General features: G+C 32.9%; 1 protein-coding gene across 6 annotated transcripts in view; it reads left to right on the top strand.

The window, feature by feature from the left end:
- The window catches only part of PRKACB (protein kinase cAMP-activated catalytic subunit beta), a 125,884-nt gene that overhangs the window by 66,122 nt on the left and 38,463 nt on the right, over positions 1 to 21,299 (top strand). The window contains exons 1-3 of one of the 6 annotated variants that reach the window (XM_047725225.1): positions 10,181 to 10,257; positions 18,548 to 18,571; positions 19,883 to 19,906. The exons of 2 other annotated variants lie outside the window; for them this stretch is intronic. In XM_047725225.1, coding sequence (XP_047581181.1) covers positions 10,248 to 10,257; positions 18,548 to 18,571; positions 19,883 to 19,906 — 58 coding nt within the window. In that variant the 5' untranslated portion in view covers positions 10,181 to 10,247. Of the gene's footprint in view, positions 1 to 10,180; positions 10,258 to 10,550; positions 10,851 to 18,547; positions 18,572 to 19,882; positions 19,907 to 21,299 lie in introns of those variants that run through there. 3 more of the 6 variants (XM_047725226.1, XM_047725228.1, XM_047725229.1) reach the window with 3 other exon arrangements.

Below are 21,299 nucleotides of genomic sequence, written 5' to 3'. Positions count from 1 at the left end.
GCATTCCCACCAACAGTGTAGGAGGGTTCTCCTTTCTCTGCGTCCTCTCCTGCATCTGTCATTTCCTGACTTGTTAATTTCACTATTCAGATCGGTATGAGGTAGTATCTCACCATGGTTTGATTAGTATTTCCCTGATGCGAGTGATGTCGAACACTTTTTCATGTGTCTGTTGGCCATCTGGATGTCTTTGCAGAAATGTCTGTTCATGTCCTCTGCCCATTACTTGATTGGATTATTTATTCTTTGGGTGTTGAGTTTGATAAGTTCTTTACAGATTTTGGATATTAGCCCTTTATCTGATATGTCATTTGCAAATATCTTCTCCCATTCTGTCAGTTGTCTTTTGGTTTTGTTGACTATTTCCTTTGCTGTGCAAGAGCTTTTCATCTTGATGAAGTCCCAATAGTTCATTTTTGCCCTTGCTTCCCTTGCCTTTGGCAGTGTTTCTAGGAAGAAGTTGATGTGGCTGAGGTCGAAGAGGTTGCTACCTGTGTCCTCCTCAAGGATTCTAATGGATTCCTGTCTCACATTGAGGTCTTTCATCCATCTGGAGTCTATTTTTGTGTGTGGTGTAAGGAAGTGGTCCAGTTTCATTCTTCTTCAGCAAGTGGCTGTCCCAATTTTCCCAGCACCATTTGTTGAAGAGACTGTCTTTTTCCCATTGGACATTCATTCCTGTTTTTTTGAGGATTAGTTGACCGTAGAGTTGAGGGTCTGTTTTTTGGCTCTCTATTCTGTTCCATTGATCTGTGTGTCTGTTTTTATGCCAGTACCATACTGTATTGATGATGACAGCTTTGTAATAGAGCTTGAAGTCTGGAATTGTGATGCCACCAAATTTGGCTTTCTTTTTCAACATACCTCTAGCTATTCAGGGTCTTTTCTGGTTCCACATAATTGTTAGGATTATTTGTTCAATTTCTTTGAAAAAAATCAATGGTATTTTGATAGGGATCGCATTAAATGTGTAGATTGCTTTAGGTATCATAGATATTTTCACAATATTTGTTCTTCCAATCCATGAGCATGGAATGTTTTTCCATTTCTTTGTGTCTTCCTCAGTTTCTTTCATGAGTACTTTATAGTTTTCTGAGTACAGATACTTTGCCTCTTTGGTTAGATTTATTCCTAGGTATCTTATGGTTTTGGGTGCAATTGTAAATGGGATTGACCCCTTAATTTCTTTTTCTTCTGTCTTGCTGTTGGTGTCTAGAAATGCACTGATTTCTTGCATTGAATTTATATCTTCATACTTACTGAATTTCCATATGAGTTCTAGCAGTTTTGGAGTGGAGTCTTTGGGTTTTCCACATATAGTATCATATCATCTGCAAAGAGTGAGAGTTTGACTTCTTCTTTGCCTGTTTGGATGCCTTTAATTTCTTTTTGTTTTTTGATTGCTGAGGCTAGGACTTCTAGTACTATGTTGAATAGCAGGGGTTATAGTGGAAATCCCTGCCATGCTCCTGACCTTAGGGGGAAAGCTCTCAGTTTTTCCCCATTGAGAATGATATTCACTGTGGGTTTTGCATAGATGACTTTGATGATATTGAGGTGTGTACCCTCTGTCCCTACACTTTGAAGAGTTTTTGATCAAGAAAGGATGCTGTACTTTGTCAAATGCTTTTTTAGCATCAATTGAGAGTATCATATGGTTCTTGTTCTTTCTTTTATTAATGTATTGTATCACATTGATTGATTTGCAGATGTTGAACCAACCTTGCAGCCCAGGAATAATTCCCACTTGGTTGTGGTGAATAATCCTTTTAATGTACTGTTGGAGCCTATTGGATAGTATTTTGGTGAGAATTTTCGCTTCTGTGTTCATCAAGGATATTGGCCTATAATTCTCCTTTTTGATGGGGTCTTTGTCCGGTTTTGGGATCAAGGTAATGCTGGCCTCATAAAATGAGTTTGCAAGTTTTCCTTCCATTTCTTTTCTTTTCTTTCTTTCTTTCTTTCTTTTTTTTTTTCTTTCTTTTTTTTTTTTTGGAACAGTTTCAGGAGAATAGGTATTAATTCTTTAAATGTTTGGTAGAATTCCCCTGGGAAGCCATCTAGTCCTGGGCTCTTCTTTTTTGGGAGATTTTTGTTGACTGCTTCAATCTCCTTGTGGTTATGGGTCTGTTCAAGTTTTCTATTTCTTCCTGGTTCAGTTTGGTAGTTTTTACATCTCTAGGAATGCATCCATTTCTTCCAGATTGTCACATTTCCTGGCATATAGTTGCTCGTAATATGTTCTTATAATTGTTTGTATTTCTTTGGTCTTGGTTGTGATCTCCTCTTTCATTCATGATTTTATTTATTTGGGTCCTTTCTCTTTTCTTTTTGATAAGTCTGGCCAGGGGTTTATCAATCTTATTAATTCTTTCAAAGAACCAACTCCTAGTTTCATTGATTTGTTCTACTGTTCTTTTGGTTTTTATTTCATTGTTTTCTGTTTGGATCTTTTATTATTTCTCTTCTGCTGGGTTTAGGCTTTGTTTGCTGTTCTTTCTCCAACTCCTTTAGGTGTAGGGTTAGGTTGTGTATTTGAGACCTTTCTTGTTTCTTGAGAAAGGCTTATATTGCTATATACTTTTCTCTCAGGACCACCTTTGCTGTGTCCCACAGATTTTGAACCATTGTGTTTTCATTTTCATTTGTTTCCATGAGTTTTTTAAATTCTTTTTTTTTTAAAGATTTTATTTATTTATTTATTTGACAGACAGAGATTACAACTAGGCAGAGAGGCAATCAGAGAGAGGAGGAAGCAGGCTCCCTGCTGAGCAGAGAGCCCGATGCGGGGCTCGACCCCAGAACCCTGGGATCATGACCTGAGCCGAAGGCAGAGGCTTTAACCCACTGAGCCACCCAGGCGCCCCCCCCCCCCTTCAATTCTTCTTTAATTTCCTGGTTGACCCATTCATTCTTTAGTAGGATGCTCTTTAGCCTCCATGTATTTCTGTTCTTTCCAACTCTCCTCTTGTGATTGAGCTCTGGCTTCAGAGCATTGTGGTCTGAAAATATGCAGAGAATGATCCCAATCTTTTGGTACTGGTTGAGACCTGATTTGTGACCCAGGATGTGATCTATTCTGGAGAATGTTCCATGTGCACTAGAGAAGAATGTGTATTCTGTTGCTTTGGGATGGAATGTTCTAAATATATCTGTGATGTCCATCTGGTCCAGTGTGTCATTTAAGGCCTTTATTTCCTTGTTGATCCTTTGCTTGGATGATTGTCCATTTCAGTGAGGGGGGTATTAAAGTCCCCTAGTATTATTGTATTATTGTTGATGTGTTTCTTTGATTTTGTTATTAGTTGGTTTATATAGTTGGCTGTTCCCATATTAGGGGCATACACATTTAAAATTGTTACATTTTCTTGTTGGACAGACCCTTTAAGTATGATATAGTGTCCTTCCTCATCTCTTATAATAGTCTTTGGCTTAAACTTAAAATCTAATTGATCTGATATAAGGATTGCCACCCCAGCTTTCTTTTGATGTCCATTAGCATGGTAAATTGTTTTTCACCCCCTCACTTTCAACCTGGAGGTGTCTTTGGTCTAAAATGAGTTTCTTGTAGACCGTATATTGATGGGTTTAGTTTTTTTATCCATTTAGATACCCTGTGTCTTTTGATTGTGGCATTTAGCCAATTTACATTCAGGGTAACTATTGAGAGATATGAATTTAGTGCCATTTTATTGCCTGTTAGGTGACTGTTACTGTATATTGTCTCTTCCTTTCTGGTCTACTACTTTAGGCTCTTTCTTTGCATAGAGGACCCCTTTCAATATTTCCTATAGGGCTGGTTTGTTATTTGAAAATTCTTTTAATTTTTCTTTGTCCTGGAAGCTTTTTATCTCTCCTTCTGTTTTCAATGATAGCCTAGCTGGATATAGTATTCTTGGCTGCATATTTTTCTCATTTAATGCTCTGAATATATCATGCCAGTTCTTTCTGGCCCACCAGGTCTCTGTGGATAAGTCTGCTGCCAATCTAATATTTCTACCACTGTATGTTACAGACTTCTTGTCCCAAGCTGCCTTCACGATTTTCTCTTTGTCACTAAGACTTGTAAGTTTTACTATTAGATGACAGAGTGTGGACCTATTTATATTGATTTTGAGGGGTTTCTCTGTGCCTCCTGGGTTTTGATGCTTGTTACCTTTGCTATATTAGGGAAATTCTGTACTACAATTTGCTCCAATATACCTTCTGCCCCCCTCTCTCTTTCTTCTTCTTCTGGAATCCCAATTTTTCTGATATTGTTTCATCTTATGGTATCACTTATCTCTCGAATTCTCCCCTCCTTGGACCATATCTTTTTTATCCATTCATCTGTTGAAGGGCATCTTGGCTTTTTCCACAGTTTCGCAACTGTGGTCATTGCTGCTCTGAACATTGGGGGTACAGATGGCCCTTCTTTTCACTACATCTGTATCTTTGGGGTAAATACCCAGAAGCGCAATTGCAGAGTCATAGGGTAGCTCTATTTTTAATTTCTTAAGGAATCTCCACACTGTTTTCCAAAGTGGCTGCACCAACTTGCATTCCCACCAACAGTGTAAGCAGGTTCCCCTTTCTCCAGCACTTGTTGTTTACTGTCTTGTTAATTTTGGCCATTTTAACTGGTGTAAGGTGGTATCTCATTGTGGTATTGATTTGCATCTCCCTAATGGCTAAAGATGATGAACATTTTTTCATGTGTCTGTTAGCCATTTGTATGTCTTCTTTGGAGAAGTGTCTGTTCATGTCTTCTGCCCATTTTTTAATGTGATTATCTGTTTTTTGAGTGTTGAGTTTGAGGAGTTCTTTATAGATCTTTGATATCAGCCCTTTGTCTGTAGTGTCATTTGGGAATATCTTCTCCCATTCCATGGGTTGCCTCTTTGTTTTGTTTACTGTTTCCTTTGATCAGCTATCAGTTTCATAAAGAAAAAAAATCTGCTGGAATTTTTCATAGAAATTGTACTGAATCTGTAGATTAATTTGTAAAGAATTGCTCTTTTAACAATATTAAGTGTTATAATCCATGGAGATGAAATATTTCTGCATTTTATAGATGTTCTTTAATTTCTATGCAGTGTTTCCTATTTTTTTAGTGAAATAGTCTTGTTAAAATTGATTTTTAAATATTATATTTCTATTAACACTGTTGTGAACGGAGTGGTTTCTTTTTTATGTTTAGATTGTTTGTTCCTAGTATATTAAAATGTTATTGATTTTTCTATATTAATCTTACATCCTATAATATTAATAAACTCATTTTTTAGTTCTAGTAGTTTCTTTGTAGATTCCTTAAAATTTTCTATATCTAGAATTACATCTTCTGCAAATAAAGACAGCTTTCTTTCTTATCAATCTATATGCCTTTTTTCTTACCTCATTGCATGGGCTAGAACTTCTAACACAAAATTGCATAGAAGTGGTGAATGCCAACATCTTTGCCTTATTCCCAGTTCTTGGAGGAAAAATATTCCATCTTTCACCATTATATATGAGGTAAGCTATAGAGTATCCCCCCCACACACACATGCCCTTTTTAGCTTGATGAAGTTCCCTTCTAGTCCTAGTTTGTTGAAAGCTTTTATCACAGGTGTTGAATTATTTGGAATGCTTCTTCCTTATATATTCAGATGATTATGTAGTTTTGCCTTTTATTTTATTAATACAGCATATTTCCTAATTGATTTTCAGTGTTGAACCAACCTTGCTTTCCTGCGACAAAGCCTACATGGTCATGGTATATAATCCTTTTTATATACTGTTGGATTAGGTTTGTTAATATTTTGAGAAAAGGGGAAGCAGGCTTCCTGCCGAGCAGAGAGCCCAATGTGGGACTCGATCCCAGGACCCTGGGATCATGACCTGAGCTGAAGGCAGATGATTTAACCCACTGAGCTACCCAGGTGCCCCACTAATTCAACATTTTAATTTGTTCATAGGTCTTCTCAGATTTTCTCTTTCTTCTTGAGTTAGTTTCAGTAACTTGTCGTTCTATGAATTTGTCCAGTTCATCTAAGTTACATAATCAAGATAAAGTTGTTTATAGTATTACCTTATAATTTTTTAAAATTTCTCTAATGTCAGTGATGATGTTCTTTCATTTTTCATTTGGGTAATTAGCATCTTCCCTATTTTGTCTTGTTTTATTATGTTTCACGAGTTTTAATGTTTCGTCAGTCTAGCTTGAGGTTTATCAGTAAGACTTTGGTCTTATTCATTTTCTCTGTTGTTTCCTGTTTTCTATTTCATTGAATTTTGCTCTGACCTGCTGTTTGGTTTTGGTTTAATTTGATCTTCTTTCTTGAGTTTCTTAAGATAGAAGAAGCTTAGATTATTGTTTGAGACTTTTCTTCTTTTCTAATATAGGTGTTTAAATCTACAGATTTCCCCCTAAGCTTTGCTTTGTCTCCATTTTATAAAATGTTGACTTCTTGTAAGTTTTTTTAATTCAGTTCAAAATATTTTCTAATCATCCTTTAGATTTCTTTGTGATTTAAATCCAAATATTTTGGGCTTTCCGAATTTTCTGTATTTGATTTCTAATTTAATTCTGCTATAATCAAAGAACATGTTTTGAATGATCTCTAGTCCTTTCTGATTAATATGTTGTTTAGCTTATGCTTAATATGGAAATTTCAATTTGTGCTTGAAAAAACTATGTATTTTGATGATGTTAGGTGCTATGTTTTATAAGTGTCAAATTTTAATGGTACTATTCAAGTTTTCTGTATCTTTGCTGATTATCTGTCTAGTTTTACGATTTTTTGATGAATTATTGAGAGGGGAATATTGAAATCTTCAACTATAATTGTTGAATTACCTAGTTCTTCTTTCAATTCTGCTATTTTTGTTTTAGTATTTTGGGAGCTATTTTGTTCAGTGTATATAGATTTCTAATTGTTAAATCTCTAAGATATATTGGCCATTTTATCATTATGAAATGTCCTTTTTTGTCTGAAGTACTTTTTTTTTTCCTCTTTAAGTCTATTTTGTGTGATACTGATTTAGGTACTCCAGCTGTCTTATGGTTACTTTTTGCATGGTGTATCTTTTTCTTTTCCTTTCAATCTATTTATATCTTCAAATCTGGCTTTTGTAGATAGCATATAGTTGGACCTTGCTTTTTTTTAATCCAGTCTGATAATTTCTGCCTTTTAATCTGTCTTTATTCCATTCATATTCAATGTAATAATTGATATGGTTGGATTTCCATCTTCCTTTGTGCTATTTGTTTTCGATATGTCTTATAGTTTTTGTGTATTTTTCTCTTTTACATCTTTAGTGTTAAACAAATATGTATTAGGTAACATTTTAATTTCTCTTTTTTTTAAACTAAATTTTTAAAAGATATTTTCTTGATGTTTAAGTGTTATAGTGTACATTTTATCTTATCACAATCTCCTTCAGCATAGTACTGACTTAATTCTATTGAAATATAGCTATTTTAATCTAATATAGCTCCATTTCTTCTCCAGCTCTGTTATTTTTACATATAGTACATGTATATTTTTATAAACCCAGCATAGCAATTTCATACAATTTAAGTCCTTTAAAGAAATTAAGAGGAGACAGAAAAGTATATATTTATAAAGTCTTTTACTTATATTTTTTACCATTCCCTGTACTCTTCATTCTTCCTGCCAATTTGAATATTGTCTAGTATCATTTCCTTTCAGCCTGAAGGACATCCTTAAGTACTTCTGTTTGCAACAAACATTCTCAGCTGTTACTTATTTGGAAAGGTCTATTTCGCCTTTGTTTTTGGACAATAGTGTTTTGGGTAGAAAATTTTTGTGATCAGGTTTGTTTCTTTTTTCTCTTAGCAGTCTGAACATATCATTCCACTGCCTTCTACCTTCCCCGTTTCTGGTAATTCTATTGCTTTTCCCTTGTACATGATTAGTCATTTTTCTCTTGCTGCTTTTAAGATTTTCTCTTTGATTTTGTCTTTCAAAAACTTGAGTATGATGTGTCTGGGTATAGATCTCTTTGTGTTTATTCTAGTTGATATTATTTGAACTTCTGTATCTGTGGGGTATTGTTTTCCATCCAGTTGGATTTTCAACCAGTATTTCTTCAAATTTTTTTTTCTTTGCCCTTTGTCTTTCACCTCTCTTTCTAGGATTCCTATACATGTATGCTGCTACCCTTGATATCCCACTGATTTGTGAGATTCTGTTCATTTTTTTCCTATCTTTTGTTCTCTGTATTTTTCAGTTTGGATATTTGTATTGATCTGTCTTCACCTTCACTGATTCAGTGTTTGGCCTCAGAACTTCTGTTGGGTCTATGTAGTCAGTTTGTAAATTTTGGTTATTGTACTTTTGAAGTCTATAATTTTTTTTCTAAAGATTTTATTTTATTTATTTGACAGAGTGAGAAATCACAAGTAGGCAGAGAGGCAGGCAGAGAGGGAGAGCAGAGAGCCCGATGTGGGGCTCAATCCCAGGACCCTGAGATCATGACCTGAGCCGAAGACAGAGGCTTAACCCACTGAGCCACCCAGGTGCCCCTGAAGTCTATAATTTTTATATTATAAATTATTTCTCTTTTTGTATTGAAACTTATTATTATTATATTGCCATTACATTTTCCTTTAATTCTTTAAACATTTCCTTTTATTCATTGATATATTTATAATAGCTGTTTTAAAGTCTTTTGTCTGCTAAATCCTGTATCTTACCCTATTCAGAGAAATTTTCTATTGACTGCCTTTCCTCTTTGTTATGGATTATATAATATTTTTGTTAAAAAAATTGGTTTTCTTAAAATGATATTTTTGTGGCAGTTCTAGATTCTGATTATTTTTTCTTCCCTGTTTGTTTTTATTTATTTATTTTTAATAATTTTTTGGCCTTAATGTATGGTCTGTCCCCTATGATGTCTGGCTGCTGATTTCTCTGCTAGGGTTTATCCTGTGTCTATGTAACTTAGTTGTTGTTCAGTGACTGATCAGAGGTTGTGCTCAAACACTTTGAGCAAGTCTGTGCTGATGGAGCTGTTTGTGTGTTGAAGGGGACATTAAGTGTTCAGGCAGATTTCATGTCTGTACCAGCTTCAACTTTCTGCAGGGCCCTCTTGGGTCTCACCTATGGGAATAGCTTCCTAGTTAGCCAGGGATATGTGAGGAGCTTATTTAGGTCCTCTTTGACTCTTTCATTTCCATTTTCCATGTTAAATTTCTTGCTAGACCACCAGTCTGCTGCTCACCCCTACTAAAGGCCACAACTTCAGAGTAGCAAAGCTGGATACTTTCCCTATTCATTTCCTACGGTTTGCCATTTTTATTGAGAACATCATGTGTGGGATGATTTTTTTTTTCTTGTCTCCTCTGTATATCACGTCAGCCCTCTCTGGCAGCAAAGCTGCTAGTTGTCATGGCCAGTCTTACCTGATAGAAATACTGCACTGACTGAGCTGTTGGGGGAACAGGAGCAGCACTAAGCAAGACCACCACAGACTTCCACTGTTCTTATACAAAGTTTAGCAGTTTTTCATGAATACATGCTTCTCGATTTGTTGTTTGTGACTGCTAGATTTCCAGAACCACAAGGTTGTTGTTTTTGACAACTTTGCTCAGCTTCATATTTGTTTCTTAGAGAAAAGATTTCCTGACTTACTCATTCCTCCATCACCAGAAGTCCTATCTCACCTGGCAGTTTTCAAAATGGCACGTTCACTTGCTGAAGTTCCAAACTTAATAAGCTACTATTCTATAGCTCCTTTGTACCATTTTGTTACAAAATTTAGGTCTCTAAGAATCAGAATAGTTTGTTCCCCATGTTATCCACTCTGCCCACCTTGCTATACAACTGTCATCATCATCTTTTTTGATGTAAGGAATTTTACATTTCAACAGTAATCTTCAGTAACTTTTTGTATATTATTCTCTTTTCAAAACCACTAAGTGGCATCTGACACTGTTTGTAATGCTGAATTTAATGGAAGTTTATAAATAAATTATTTTATGATTCTGCTTTATAAACGAAGGAACATATAGGATTGTTTTTTGTTTCTTCCATAATACAGAATGTTTAAATGGTTAACATTTGTGCTGCAGTATAGCTTTTTGGCTCATGAAAAATGAAAGCTATCAGCGATCTGGGCAATAAGATTCATCGCCAATAGTCACTAGCAACAGCACACAGCATTTTAATATCAGTGAGGTCCACAGCTAGCAGTAAGAGCTGGTGTAATTGAAAGACGTTTAGGCGCAATCATTCTGCTGTTTGTTCCTTGCCAGGTTCAACATGGGATTGTGTGAGTATTTGAAGAAAACAGCATTTTTTTTATATCTTTGAAAGATGTAAAAAGGGTAGATAAGTGCTTGAATTTAAGAAACGTGATAATTTTTAAATCATGTGGCTCTAAAATAAAAAGATATTTTATTTGTCTTGCTTGATTAAAGCTTTAGAAAAGCTACTCCTTGGTTACAAGTGAACCGATAATTCTGGTCTAATGTTGCCGTGGTAACAACTCATGCTGATATAATTGAGAACATCTTATACATCCTGGTTTGAACGTTTTCTCCCTGCCATTTTGAGTTGTTCTAGTGGTATATGAAGGAGGCTACGATAACCAGCTTGAAAGAAATTAAATCTCATTATACACATCTTTGGCATTAATCTGTTGTTTACTAGTGATATCTCATGCTGGGCAGTTATACTTTGCTTCTAGGGGCTTTTCTTTTTTAAACAAAAGAAAGCTATTTTCATTTTCTGTGTGCTGCATGTTCCAGTGTATGTGTTTACACCATCGGTTCGTCTACCTCTAGAGATTAGCATAACTCCCTTTGCTGTTGGATTGTTGTTTTGAGCAATATGTTTTGGAAAGGTTGATTTTCATCATGAGTGGTAAGTATGCTCTCTGAGCCTCTGCAGCTATATGTTTTAAAAATATTTAAATATAAGAGGAAAAAATATTTTCTAAAGGGGAAATTGTAAAGCCAGAGCTATAGTGAATTACATTTTCTGTTGATGCTTTTGCATTTTGGCATTATAGTAATTTGCTTTTAAAATCTATTGAGAACTGTGAACAAGTAAAACCACTATTAATAGTCAATACCAATAATCAGTCTCTAATTTTCTTTATGGTTTGATTTATTGCATTCATTAAATACTGCCGTTATTGTGTTATAAATGAGTGAGTATTTTAAAGACCCACCATGATAAGAGAGGAATTTCTTTTTAGTAGATGATCCTGAAGATAATTAAACTTTCCATTTATTGGTTTATCATTCTAATATTAATTTTTGTTAGCTTATTTTTGATATTTTTCAAATATTAATCTTTAAAAAATACTAATCTTAAATAAGATGCTGCTAGAATTTTGTTGATTTATTGGTTGCTTTTAACTACAGTTCTTGAGAAATAAAGATTTAATGATGAAATAAATATGTGCATTTTGGTTTTGGAGGCTTTGTTAAAATTTTTCAGAGATACTGTTGTAAGGGGAAATAATTTGTTAGAATAAGTACTTTTGTGATCATTAGTTTCCTTTTTTGTTTTTATATTGACTTTTTTTTTGAAACATGTCCAAAAATGTTTTTTGAGAAAACATTCTACAGTATATACTGCAGTTTATCATAGGGTAAAAGCTGTTCACTTTAAGCCAAACCTGCAGCTAAAAATAGATATCCTGTTGTTAGAGTGAGAAATATTTGCTTAGAGCATAATTCATTTGCATCTTTTTGCTTAACTAAAAAAGAGGATGTTTATAAGTTAACCTTTGAATCAGATACATGTTTAGGAGAACTGTTATTTTTTTTTTAATAACATATAACAATCTGTAATTTACACTTAAAGGATTTGGAATTGGAATTCAGAACCTGAGAGAGTTGGATTTTTGCTATATAATGATGGAATTCAAAATAAATGTGCCTTTTCTTCCATAATTGGAGATCACCTCATTACTGCCAATATATATATATATATTTTTATCCTGCTGCCATATGCCATAAGTCTCTACAGCACTGTTAGGTATTTGTTTATAAAATGATACTAGACATTAAAGGACATTTTTATTTGCAAGATATTAAGAATTGTTATTTTTCTGCTAATAGATCCTTCTGATCTAGTATTTGAAATTTGGACTAATACTACAAAATCAACATGTTAACATTCCTTAGGATTTCTATGGATATTAAAATTGAATATACCTGGTTATCATACTTAAAATATTAGATTTCTTTGGCTCTAGCCAGTAAGTGTTTTTTCTTTGAAAGTTTGGTTTAAAACAGAATTTTTAGGTAACCACTGTGGTATTCTAGAGGTTTTATAGTTGGATGTATTGATTTTAGCTGAAGAAAATTTTTGTTCCTTTTCTATTGCTTTATTTCTCTTTGAAGAATGTATGGATTATTCAGATAATGTTTGATATACTTGAACATATTGGCTTGTCCTTATAGCCCTTTCTACCTCAGGAATCTTACTAATTACAAGTAGACATTCTGACTTTTTCAGTATTGTCCAATTTCAACTAATTTTACTCCTGTCAGAGTGGTTACTAGCCTTAACCATTTCAAAATGTGGGAAATCACAAATGAAGTGTGATTTTACTTATAAAAATAAACAAATGTTAGTCCTTTTTATCTGAGTTTATAGCTATATATGTGGTATTTATATGCATGTGGTATTTTTCTAGTTAAAAAGCTACTCTTTTCTCCTTCCTGCCTATTAAGTGTTAGGTTTCTCTGAGAATCTATCTTTGGCCTTCTCTTAATGCTATATTTTTTCCAAATGATCTCATCCATACTTCAGTTGTTACCTGAAGATTCAGCTCAAATGTGAATTTCCTCTTTCCATCCCAAATCTACTCCTTTTTCATTGATTCCGATTTCTGTTAATGAGCCCAGTGCCCATGTAGGAATTTAAAACAGAAACCTTATAGTAATTCCTAACTTGAGGCAGGCACTCAGTCATTAATTTTTATTGATTCTATATCAGAAATGCCTCAGAAATCACTCAATATTCTCTAGTCACACTAACACTGGGAATGCTTAAGATTAGGCATTCTATATATTCTCAGTCCTATTCTAGTAATTGCTTCACTAGCCTCTCAGCTTCCTGTTTTATATCCCTCCAGATCATTCAGTTAACATGCTGCCATTTTTTTAAATGCCAGTATGCCCATCTTGTGACCCAACATGAAAACTTTCAGTTATTCCTTATTGTCTCTAAGATAAAGGTTAAATTCCTTAAAGTATGTAAGATCAATCACCTACCTTTCTGGTTTTATTTATCTGCATCTCTCTCATAAAATTCTGACCTGGCCATACTATACTACATATTATTCCTTGCTACCTTTTCATATTTATATCTTCTGTCATAAAAATTATGAAAACCAGTTACACTTTTCAGTGCCTTAATCATTGACTCTATAGAGTTAGTGATTCCCCGGTACTCCCAAAACAGACTTATAAACTATACCAATTGTTTAAATTATACTGAAATTATATACTGGCATTTAAGATTCCAATCTCCAAACTTTGAACTCCTTAAGTCAAGGGTAGTGCTGGTTAATCTCTCATTTCTAGTAGCTATCCCAGTGCACCAAATGTGGTAATGAATTCATAAATTCTTACAGAATAAATGAATAACAAAATTACCTATATTTGAGTACTTTTCTTACAGTATCAATGAAAAATATCAGTCCTGTGTTTTAGTTTTTGATTCATATGCTTATCAGAACAAAATTAGCACCCTTATTTCAAAATTCCAGAAGAGAATTCTTATTGGCCTAGCTGCAGTGAAGGGCAAACTTCTGAAGAAGCAGCTTAACCTGCTATGAATGACAGGAAGTTATAGAGCTGAGCACAAGCATTTACTTAAGCTCCCCTTCCTAGGTCTGTATTTTCTAGATTAAAAATGTAAGAACACAAAACTGGAAAAACAGTTTATCAGTTCTCAGTTTTGGAATTAAGAAACTGTACTTGACCAAAAATATACAGTATCAGATTGAAGATCATACACCAAAGTCTAACTAACAGTTTTACTTTGAGTAGCTTGCCTTTATGGAAAATTAATAAACAATAGTTCTACCTAACTTGGAGGGATGGATGAAACTTATAAGAAAGGCTTTGGGGGAGATGAGTAGAAGATCCAACACTGGTGATTACTTTCATTTTAAAACAGTTATGGGACACCCAAGAATTTGTTAAGCTATTCCAAGTTTAAAAGGTGGCTTTTTTACTTCCATATATAACAGGGCTCTTCCTTGATGTGGTGGGTATCACCACCAGCAAGAAACCCTGTGGTACTGCCTCCATTCCCATTTCTGAAAGTCCCTGAATTTTTTAAGCGATAATATAAATATGTACCAACTAAAAGATTTGAGAAATTGATTCTAACACAGCAAAATAGGAGGTGAGATGATCCACCTTATTTGGGGGCGTTTGTAAAGTTTTGAAAGTCTTCTCATTGTTTATAAATGGATAAAAAAGAAAAGCAACAACATGGACCCCAGGAATGAGATTATGCATCCATTAAAGGATAAATCACAGAATTTGAGAGGAAAAGAATGAACTTATATTTAGAAAATATGTTGGGGAGAGTTTAAAAATAAGAAATTATAAACAGTATCTGTGTTGAATTCTTAAAAATTCCAAGTGAACATGAATCTGTGTTCACTTGAAAGATAAGATTAAAAAAAAATTTTTTTTAAACCAAGAGAGTAGAATGAGAAGAGAGCTGTCTGACAGGCAGGAATAGAAAAGAAATTATGATAAGAGATGGATATAAGAAAATGAACCTGGCATTTACAGAACATAAAGCTGCATTAGAAGCAATAAAGAACATAATAATCACTGCAGGAAGGTACATTAATGATATGGAGAACTAGCTTGATAAAACCTACCAGGACCTAGGGGGAATGGACAGGATAAAAATTATGAGGTAAAAATTATGTTAGAGTAGGAAACACTACAAATTGAATAAATAGCATTCCTTCAGAACAGATAATGACCAATAAAATAGGAACAATAATAAAAAAATATGATTCAGGGAAACTTCGTAGGTGAAAAAAACCCTGAATCTATAGATTCAATGAGCTCATTGTGTTTTGACAAAGATTAATACAAATACCAATACCTAAATATATCTTGATAGAAGTTTTTAATTTAAAAGACAAAAAATTATACAAAAATCAAGCTATTTTTGCATTTTACAACTTAACACAAAGCTTGTCTTATAAAGAAAAAAAATCCAAACATTTTAGATTAGATCATTTTAAAAGCTTTCTGGAGCAAAAATTAATGATGATGCAACAGCATCTAGAAATGCTAAATAAAATATAACAAGCATCCCTTTAAGGGAATACCTGAACTTACAAGAATATAATAGAAATCCTCAGTGTACAAAAAGTGAAGTGGTAAATGGAAACCATAGTTGTAAGGGGGAGCATACTTTGACTACCCTGAGGAGATTTTCTATCTTGGCTAACCAGAGGGCTTTCATTTTAAATGGCCTCACAGAGATAGAAGACAACTTATTTGATCCATGAATCTTCCAATTTCCTAGACTCCTACATAAAGCCAAGATCCTCAAAGGATTATAACCTCAGTGAAAGCATAGATTAGAAAATAAAGCCTCTCCACTGACCCAAGGAGAAAATAAGGAAGTTTGTATTTCTTGGCTTAGATTCCTGGAACATGGGAGGAGTAGGTGTGCATGTGTGTGGGATTCCTCTGCTGAGAGTTTGTAATCAACTGCTTCTCCAGTAAATTTCGTGTTTTAATCTGTATTAATTATGTAGTCTAAGAATCACCAATAAAATAAAATACATTATTGTAACAGTCCCAGGCTAGTAACATCTACTGGATGCCAGGCAGAAGCTAATACAAACTGTATCCTCAAGTCGAGCCCTGCAGGTTTTTCAAAGATAAAGCTCAACTGAACTTTAAATTCACAATCCAAAATCAAAATAGATACACACACTCTACTACAAACAATATTCAGCAGATACAACAGGATTACACGCTTCCAAGAATGTCAGAGAGTAGAATTGTCACAGGCTACCATTTAAAATTAATAATTGCACAAAAAAGAAATATAAGAGAAAAAAACTATGCATCTCTAACAGAATCTCAAAACATAGAAAACAAAGTTGACCCATTTAGAAGGAAAAATTGTAAGTTTGGATGTTTATAGAGAATGCTCACCCAGTAATTGGAGGATATACAGAAATATATAGAACACTTAGACAACTGATTATACAACTAAACATATTCAAAATATTTTAAAGAATTGATATATGGGCCATGATCTCTGACCACAAAGCAATTACGTTTAATCAGTAAAAAGGACTTATTAAACAGATTAACAAACACACAAATATTACATTAAGGGATTTAAAAATTCAGATAACTCACAGGTCAAGAATAAACTCATAAAATTGAAATTGAGCTATGTATGAAAATTTGTGGGGTGCAGCTAACGTGGATTTAGAAACAAAGTTTCAAATGCTTACATCTGGAAAGGAGACATTAATGATGTAAGTGTTCAAGTAAATAAGTTAGAGAAAGCACAGCATGGTTAATCCAAAAACAAACAAACAAAATAATGAAGACATGAGCAAAACTCAATAAAATAAAAAATTAAAATCCATCAGAACCAAAGGTTAGTTCATAAGAAAGTTTTAAAAGAGCTGATGAGAACTATAGCTATTTAAGTTTTAATCATAATTAAAATCTTTATTCAAAACTTAACAAAATTAGGACTGGGCAGTTTTAAGATCAAGTTCTAGGATGAATTCAAAGAACAAAAATTTCAGTCTTGTACAAAATCTTTCAAAGAATTGAAAAAGAGGAGAAACTTTTAAATTTATTTATTGAGTCAAGTATAGCTTTACAAGTAAATTATGGGAAAAGAAAATTAATTAGAAGCATTTTCTCTGAAGTTAGGAACAGGAAAAGGATGCTCATTGTCTGTTTCTGTAAAGTATTGAAATGTTAGTCATAACCTGCACAATAAGACAATTAAAAAATGGAGGAAACAAAATTGTCATTATTCACAGATGATAGGTGATTCTCTGCATAGAGAATTCAAGAGAATCTACCAATGCTATTTTAGAATTAATAAGAGAGATACAGTAAGATCAGTATATAAACATCAACCATACATCAGCAAGAAACAAATGGTATTCTTTTAAAAATTCTCCCTTTTACAATAGTAACCCAAGTTCTAAAGAACCTAGGACTATATCTAATAAAAAATATAATAAGATTTGTAAGGAAAAAAATTATAAAATTTTACTGAGAGATATTTACCTTATCTTTAACAATAAGATATGATTTCATACCCATTATGTTAGTAACACATTTTATTAAGGATATGGATCATCAAAGATATGGTGGCAAACTAAACTGGCACAACATTTATTGAGGCAGTTCTTACTATCTAGTAAAGTTGAAAATGTGCATACCCCATCATCTAGGGATCCACTCCTAGCTCTATATTGTCTGGTAGCAAGACAGAATATTTTAATTTAGAACTGAGTGGAAAATCTTTAACATATGATTGTGATGATATAATATTTCTCTAAGGAAAAGTCTCAGTGAACAATTAAGAAAGTCAAGTACATTTCAAAGAGTACTTCAAAGATTGCTTGGGTCATTTATGGTTGTAAATTTAAAGTTTTTATTACAAAATCCTATAAGGAACATCTCCAATCAAACGTGACTTGGATGGCCTAGAAAACCACAACATCCCTAAATCAAGTGCAAGTTGGGAGAGAAAGCATGTAAATGTCATTAGTTGTGAATGTGAATGATTACACCATGTGGATTCATGGTGTATCCATTTCTCCATGTAGATACTAGTTAAATAAATTAATATGTTTCAATAATTTGATCATTTAAATGTATATTTGTTAACAATTTAGTGCAAGTTAGTCAATTATACTGTTCACTTGTAACCAAGACTTGATAATTAACCAATTAAAAAATAAGAGAAAGAATAGTAAAAAAGATATTGCAATAGGAAATGTAATTTTCATTGCCTATTAAATTTCTAAATACCCATTCATGTGTGACTTTATGCATGTCTACATGATATCTTAGTAAACAAAAGGAGGCATGGTTCCATCCACTGAAGTGCACAAATACAATTGTAGTAATTAAAATTGTTTTTTTTATATTCCCTATCACTTTTAAAATTACAGTGAACTTGCTCTGAGTGAACGTGCTTGAAAATGGTGAGGCAAATTAAGTGTCCCTTCAGTAAAGTGAACACAACTGGTCTTTACATTTAAGGGATAGAATATATTTCATTAAGAGATTTCCAGAATAGGGCTTGGTTGGTTAAAAAAAAAAAAAAAAAAAAAAAAAAAAAAAAAAATATATATATATATATATATATATATATATATATATATGTCCAGAGAATATGTTGTAATCCTTAGATAAAACACTTCTGAATATGTATGCCCAAGTGGTTTTGATTCTTTTCCTATGTGTAAATATACTAGTGAACATATACAAATGGGTTACTTCTTGTGGGTATGTTATTTTATGTGTTATTTAATCTGTTTAACTTATTTATTCTTTTTGACCAAGCTCGCAAATCATCAGAAGCATCTGGTAGGAAACTCTTTTTTACAGAATAATTCTGTTGCTTTGTTGCTATAAACTGGATTTTTATTAGGTATCTTGTGGCAATTAGGATGTTTTATATTTAGTTTACTGAAAATATTTGTAGTACAGTGTATGTGTTTGGGGGTTATTCTTAGAAATAACAATTGAAGAGCTCTAAAGAGGTGGGTGTTTGAAATAGGGGTGACAGAAGACAGACTATTACACTCAACTAGATTTACACTTTCCAGAGATTTTGGAAAGGATTGTACTGTTGTGTTATTTGTTGATAGAACTTGGTATTTTCATAGGTAATTAACCTCAGTTTCCATCCTGTTCTGCATTTTCTGATATACACAAAATAACTCTTAAATAGACAAATGTTTTCATTAAGGTAAAGGAGAAAGATAAAAATAATTTAATTGCAGAGAGATCAGGAGGCCCACAAATTACAATCTCTTCAATAAGAAAAAATTTTAAACTATTACTACAAAACATATTAAGAAACATACCATTGTTTATAATACCTTTCTCTTTTCCTAATGGGAAATATTAGAGGAATAGCCCTCTTCCTTATTCCGTACATAGACAGCCATCAAAGTTTAAACCCCCAGGCCTCAAACCCTAACCGTTAAATGCTCCTTACTCCATCTGGCCTCCTTTTCCTTAACAAATGATCTTGCTTCCTGTTTCCCAGAAGAAATGAGTCTAGCAGGTGTGAATAACTTAGTTTACTTCCATTCCTTCCTACACATTGAAAAGCATCACCACAGCAAATAGTTACTCTCATGATTGGGCACCTTCACACCTATACACTTCTAGCTCAGTTTCTGGCACCACTAAACAGTACTCAATAAATGTTGTTGAGAGATTGTTAAATGAGCACCAAGGAAGTAAATGCCTAAAAGACACTAATGTCTTTCAAAAGGGAGTTACAAAGTGTTATAATTAATAGTGTTCTTCCTACAGTGAAGTTTTGAATAAATAATAGAAGTCCAGTGATGGCATTGTAATAGTTACAGGATGTGTATTTCAGTATACACTACTTAACATTATTAGCACTATTGCTACAAGTTTGTTAGTTGTTTTAAAGAGAATTAGAATGGTATTGATTTTGACACTAAACAAAAATTACTGTTTTTATTGCTTTACCATTTCATTTTAAAAAGCCCTCTTTGAATATGTCAAAAAATTGAGTTTCCATGATAATGTTTTATTTCTGTATATAATATTCTAAGAAAATGTGTATAGGTGACATCATGCTAATACATTGATTTTGTGAGTGTTATTTAATCACTGTTTATTTTTTTTGGATACAAGCTTGCTCCTCTTCAGAAATATCTGGTAGGCAACTACTTTTTAATAAAACAAATGTTACCTTTAAACTTTTTATCTGGTTGTTTGCAAGTTGTTATGTTCCTCATAAGTTATATTTTTGTAAAATATATAGAGTTAATAAAATATTTTAGTTGATAGAGGAAGTGGTTTAGTTTTATATTGAGTTGGATTTATAGAAATGATTTATATTGCAGTTTCTTATGTGATATTTTAGAAACAACAAATATAACACTGTGAAGTAGTGGGAGTTGTACACGGTAGCAGAAGACAGATTAATACACACCACTTAAATTAGATAGCCCAGGTTAATAGATGGTTTTTTAAAGAAAATGTACTGTTGTAAATTTGGAACAAAACAGCTAATATTTTAATTGGGTATTTACCTTAGAAAGTTTATAGTCTGATTTGTTCTATTTTCCGATTGTTTCCCTTTATTTTTGCTGACATATATTAACTAAAAGTTTAATAAAGTTGTGTTTTTACTGTAAGATGTGTTAATAAGGGAAATGACATTTATCTCATTACAAAGAAACTGAAGAACATAACATCAGAGTAGTTGTAATCAGTCTAGTAATGAATTTCTAAATTCTTTTTACAAACCGTCAACAACAACCTCTTTTTAGCATTGCATAGTGGCATAGTATAATAACATGCTCTTTTTATAATAAGCAGTAATGTAACTATATTTACCAAAGAATCCAAAAGTACCTAATAAATACATTTATAGTGAAACATTCTTACTCATTGTAGGATTATCTGCATAACATGGAGTAAAGATACGCCATACTTGACTTTTTAATGAATTTTCCTAATGTTTAAAATGAACTTTGTAATCAATTTTTAAGCTGTGTCCTGTGTGTAAATATATTCAAAAATATTTTGAAGGCGAAAAGAATTAAATTTTTTATGTGCTTGTGGAAACACATAAAATTGTCATTTTGTTTCTTCTTTATTCTCATGAGTGTGGGTAAACATTCAGTCCCCTTTGTAGGAATAGATTCCTTTGGTATGCTCATGTCTTTTGAATGCAGTGTGAGATCTTTAAATGATACAGATGGAAAAGAAAATAAGTTTATTTGGAAAAAATGTATAATTAAAATGTATACTCCTAGGAAGAAATTGATTTAATTTTTGGTAGTCCTTTTCATTTTTTGTAGTACATTATTGACCAGTACAGAACAAAATATATTTGCAGAAAAATTCTTCATTGAGATCTTTTCCTAAAGAAAGTTACTAATCACCATTAGGTACTTAAGTTACCCATAATCATGTAGCTAAGAAGTATTAGAGCCAATATTCTAACTCAGATATCCCAACCTCCCAAACTTGTGGCTGTTTCAGGACATCACAGTGGTTTAAATGGTTAAATATAGATAATGCATACCTATTAGAATATAAC

The sequence above is a fragment of the Lutra lutra genome, chromosome 4 (genome assembly GCF_902655055.1).
Source record: "Lutra lutra chromosome 4, mLutLut1.2, whole genome shotgun sequence".
NCBI lineage: Eukaryota > Metazoa > Chordata > Mammalia > Carnivora > Mustelidae > Lutra > Lutra lutra.
The sequence above is the reverse complement of the archived record's forward strand: the minus strand, read 5'-3'. Positions and strand labels throughout refer to the sequence as shown.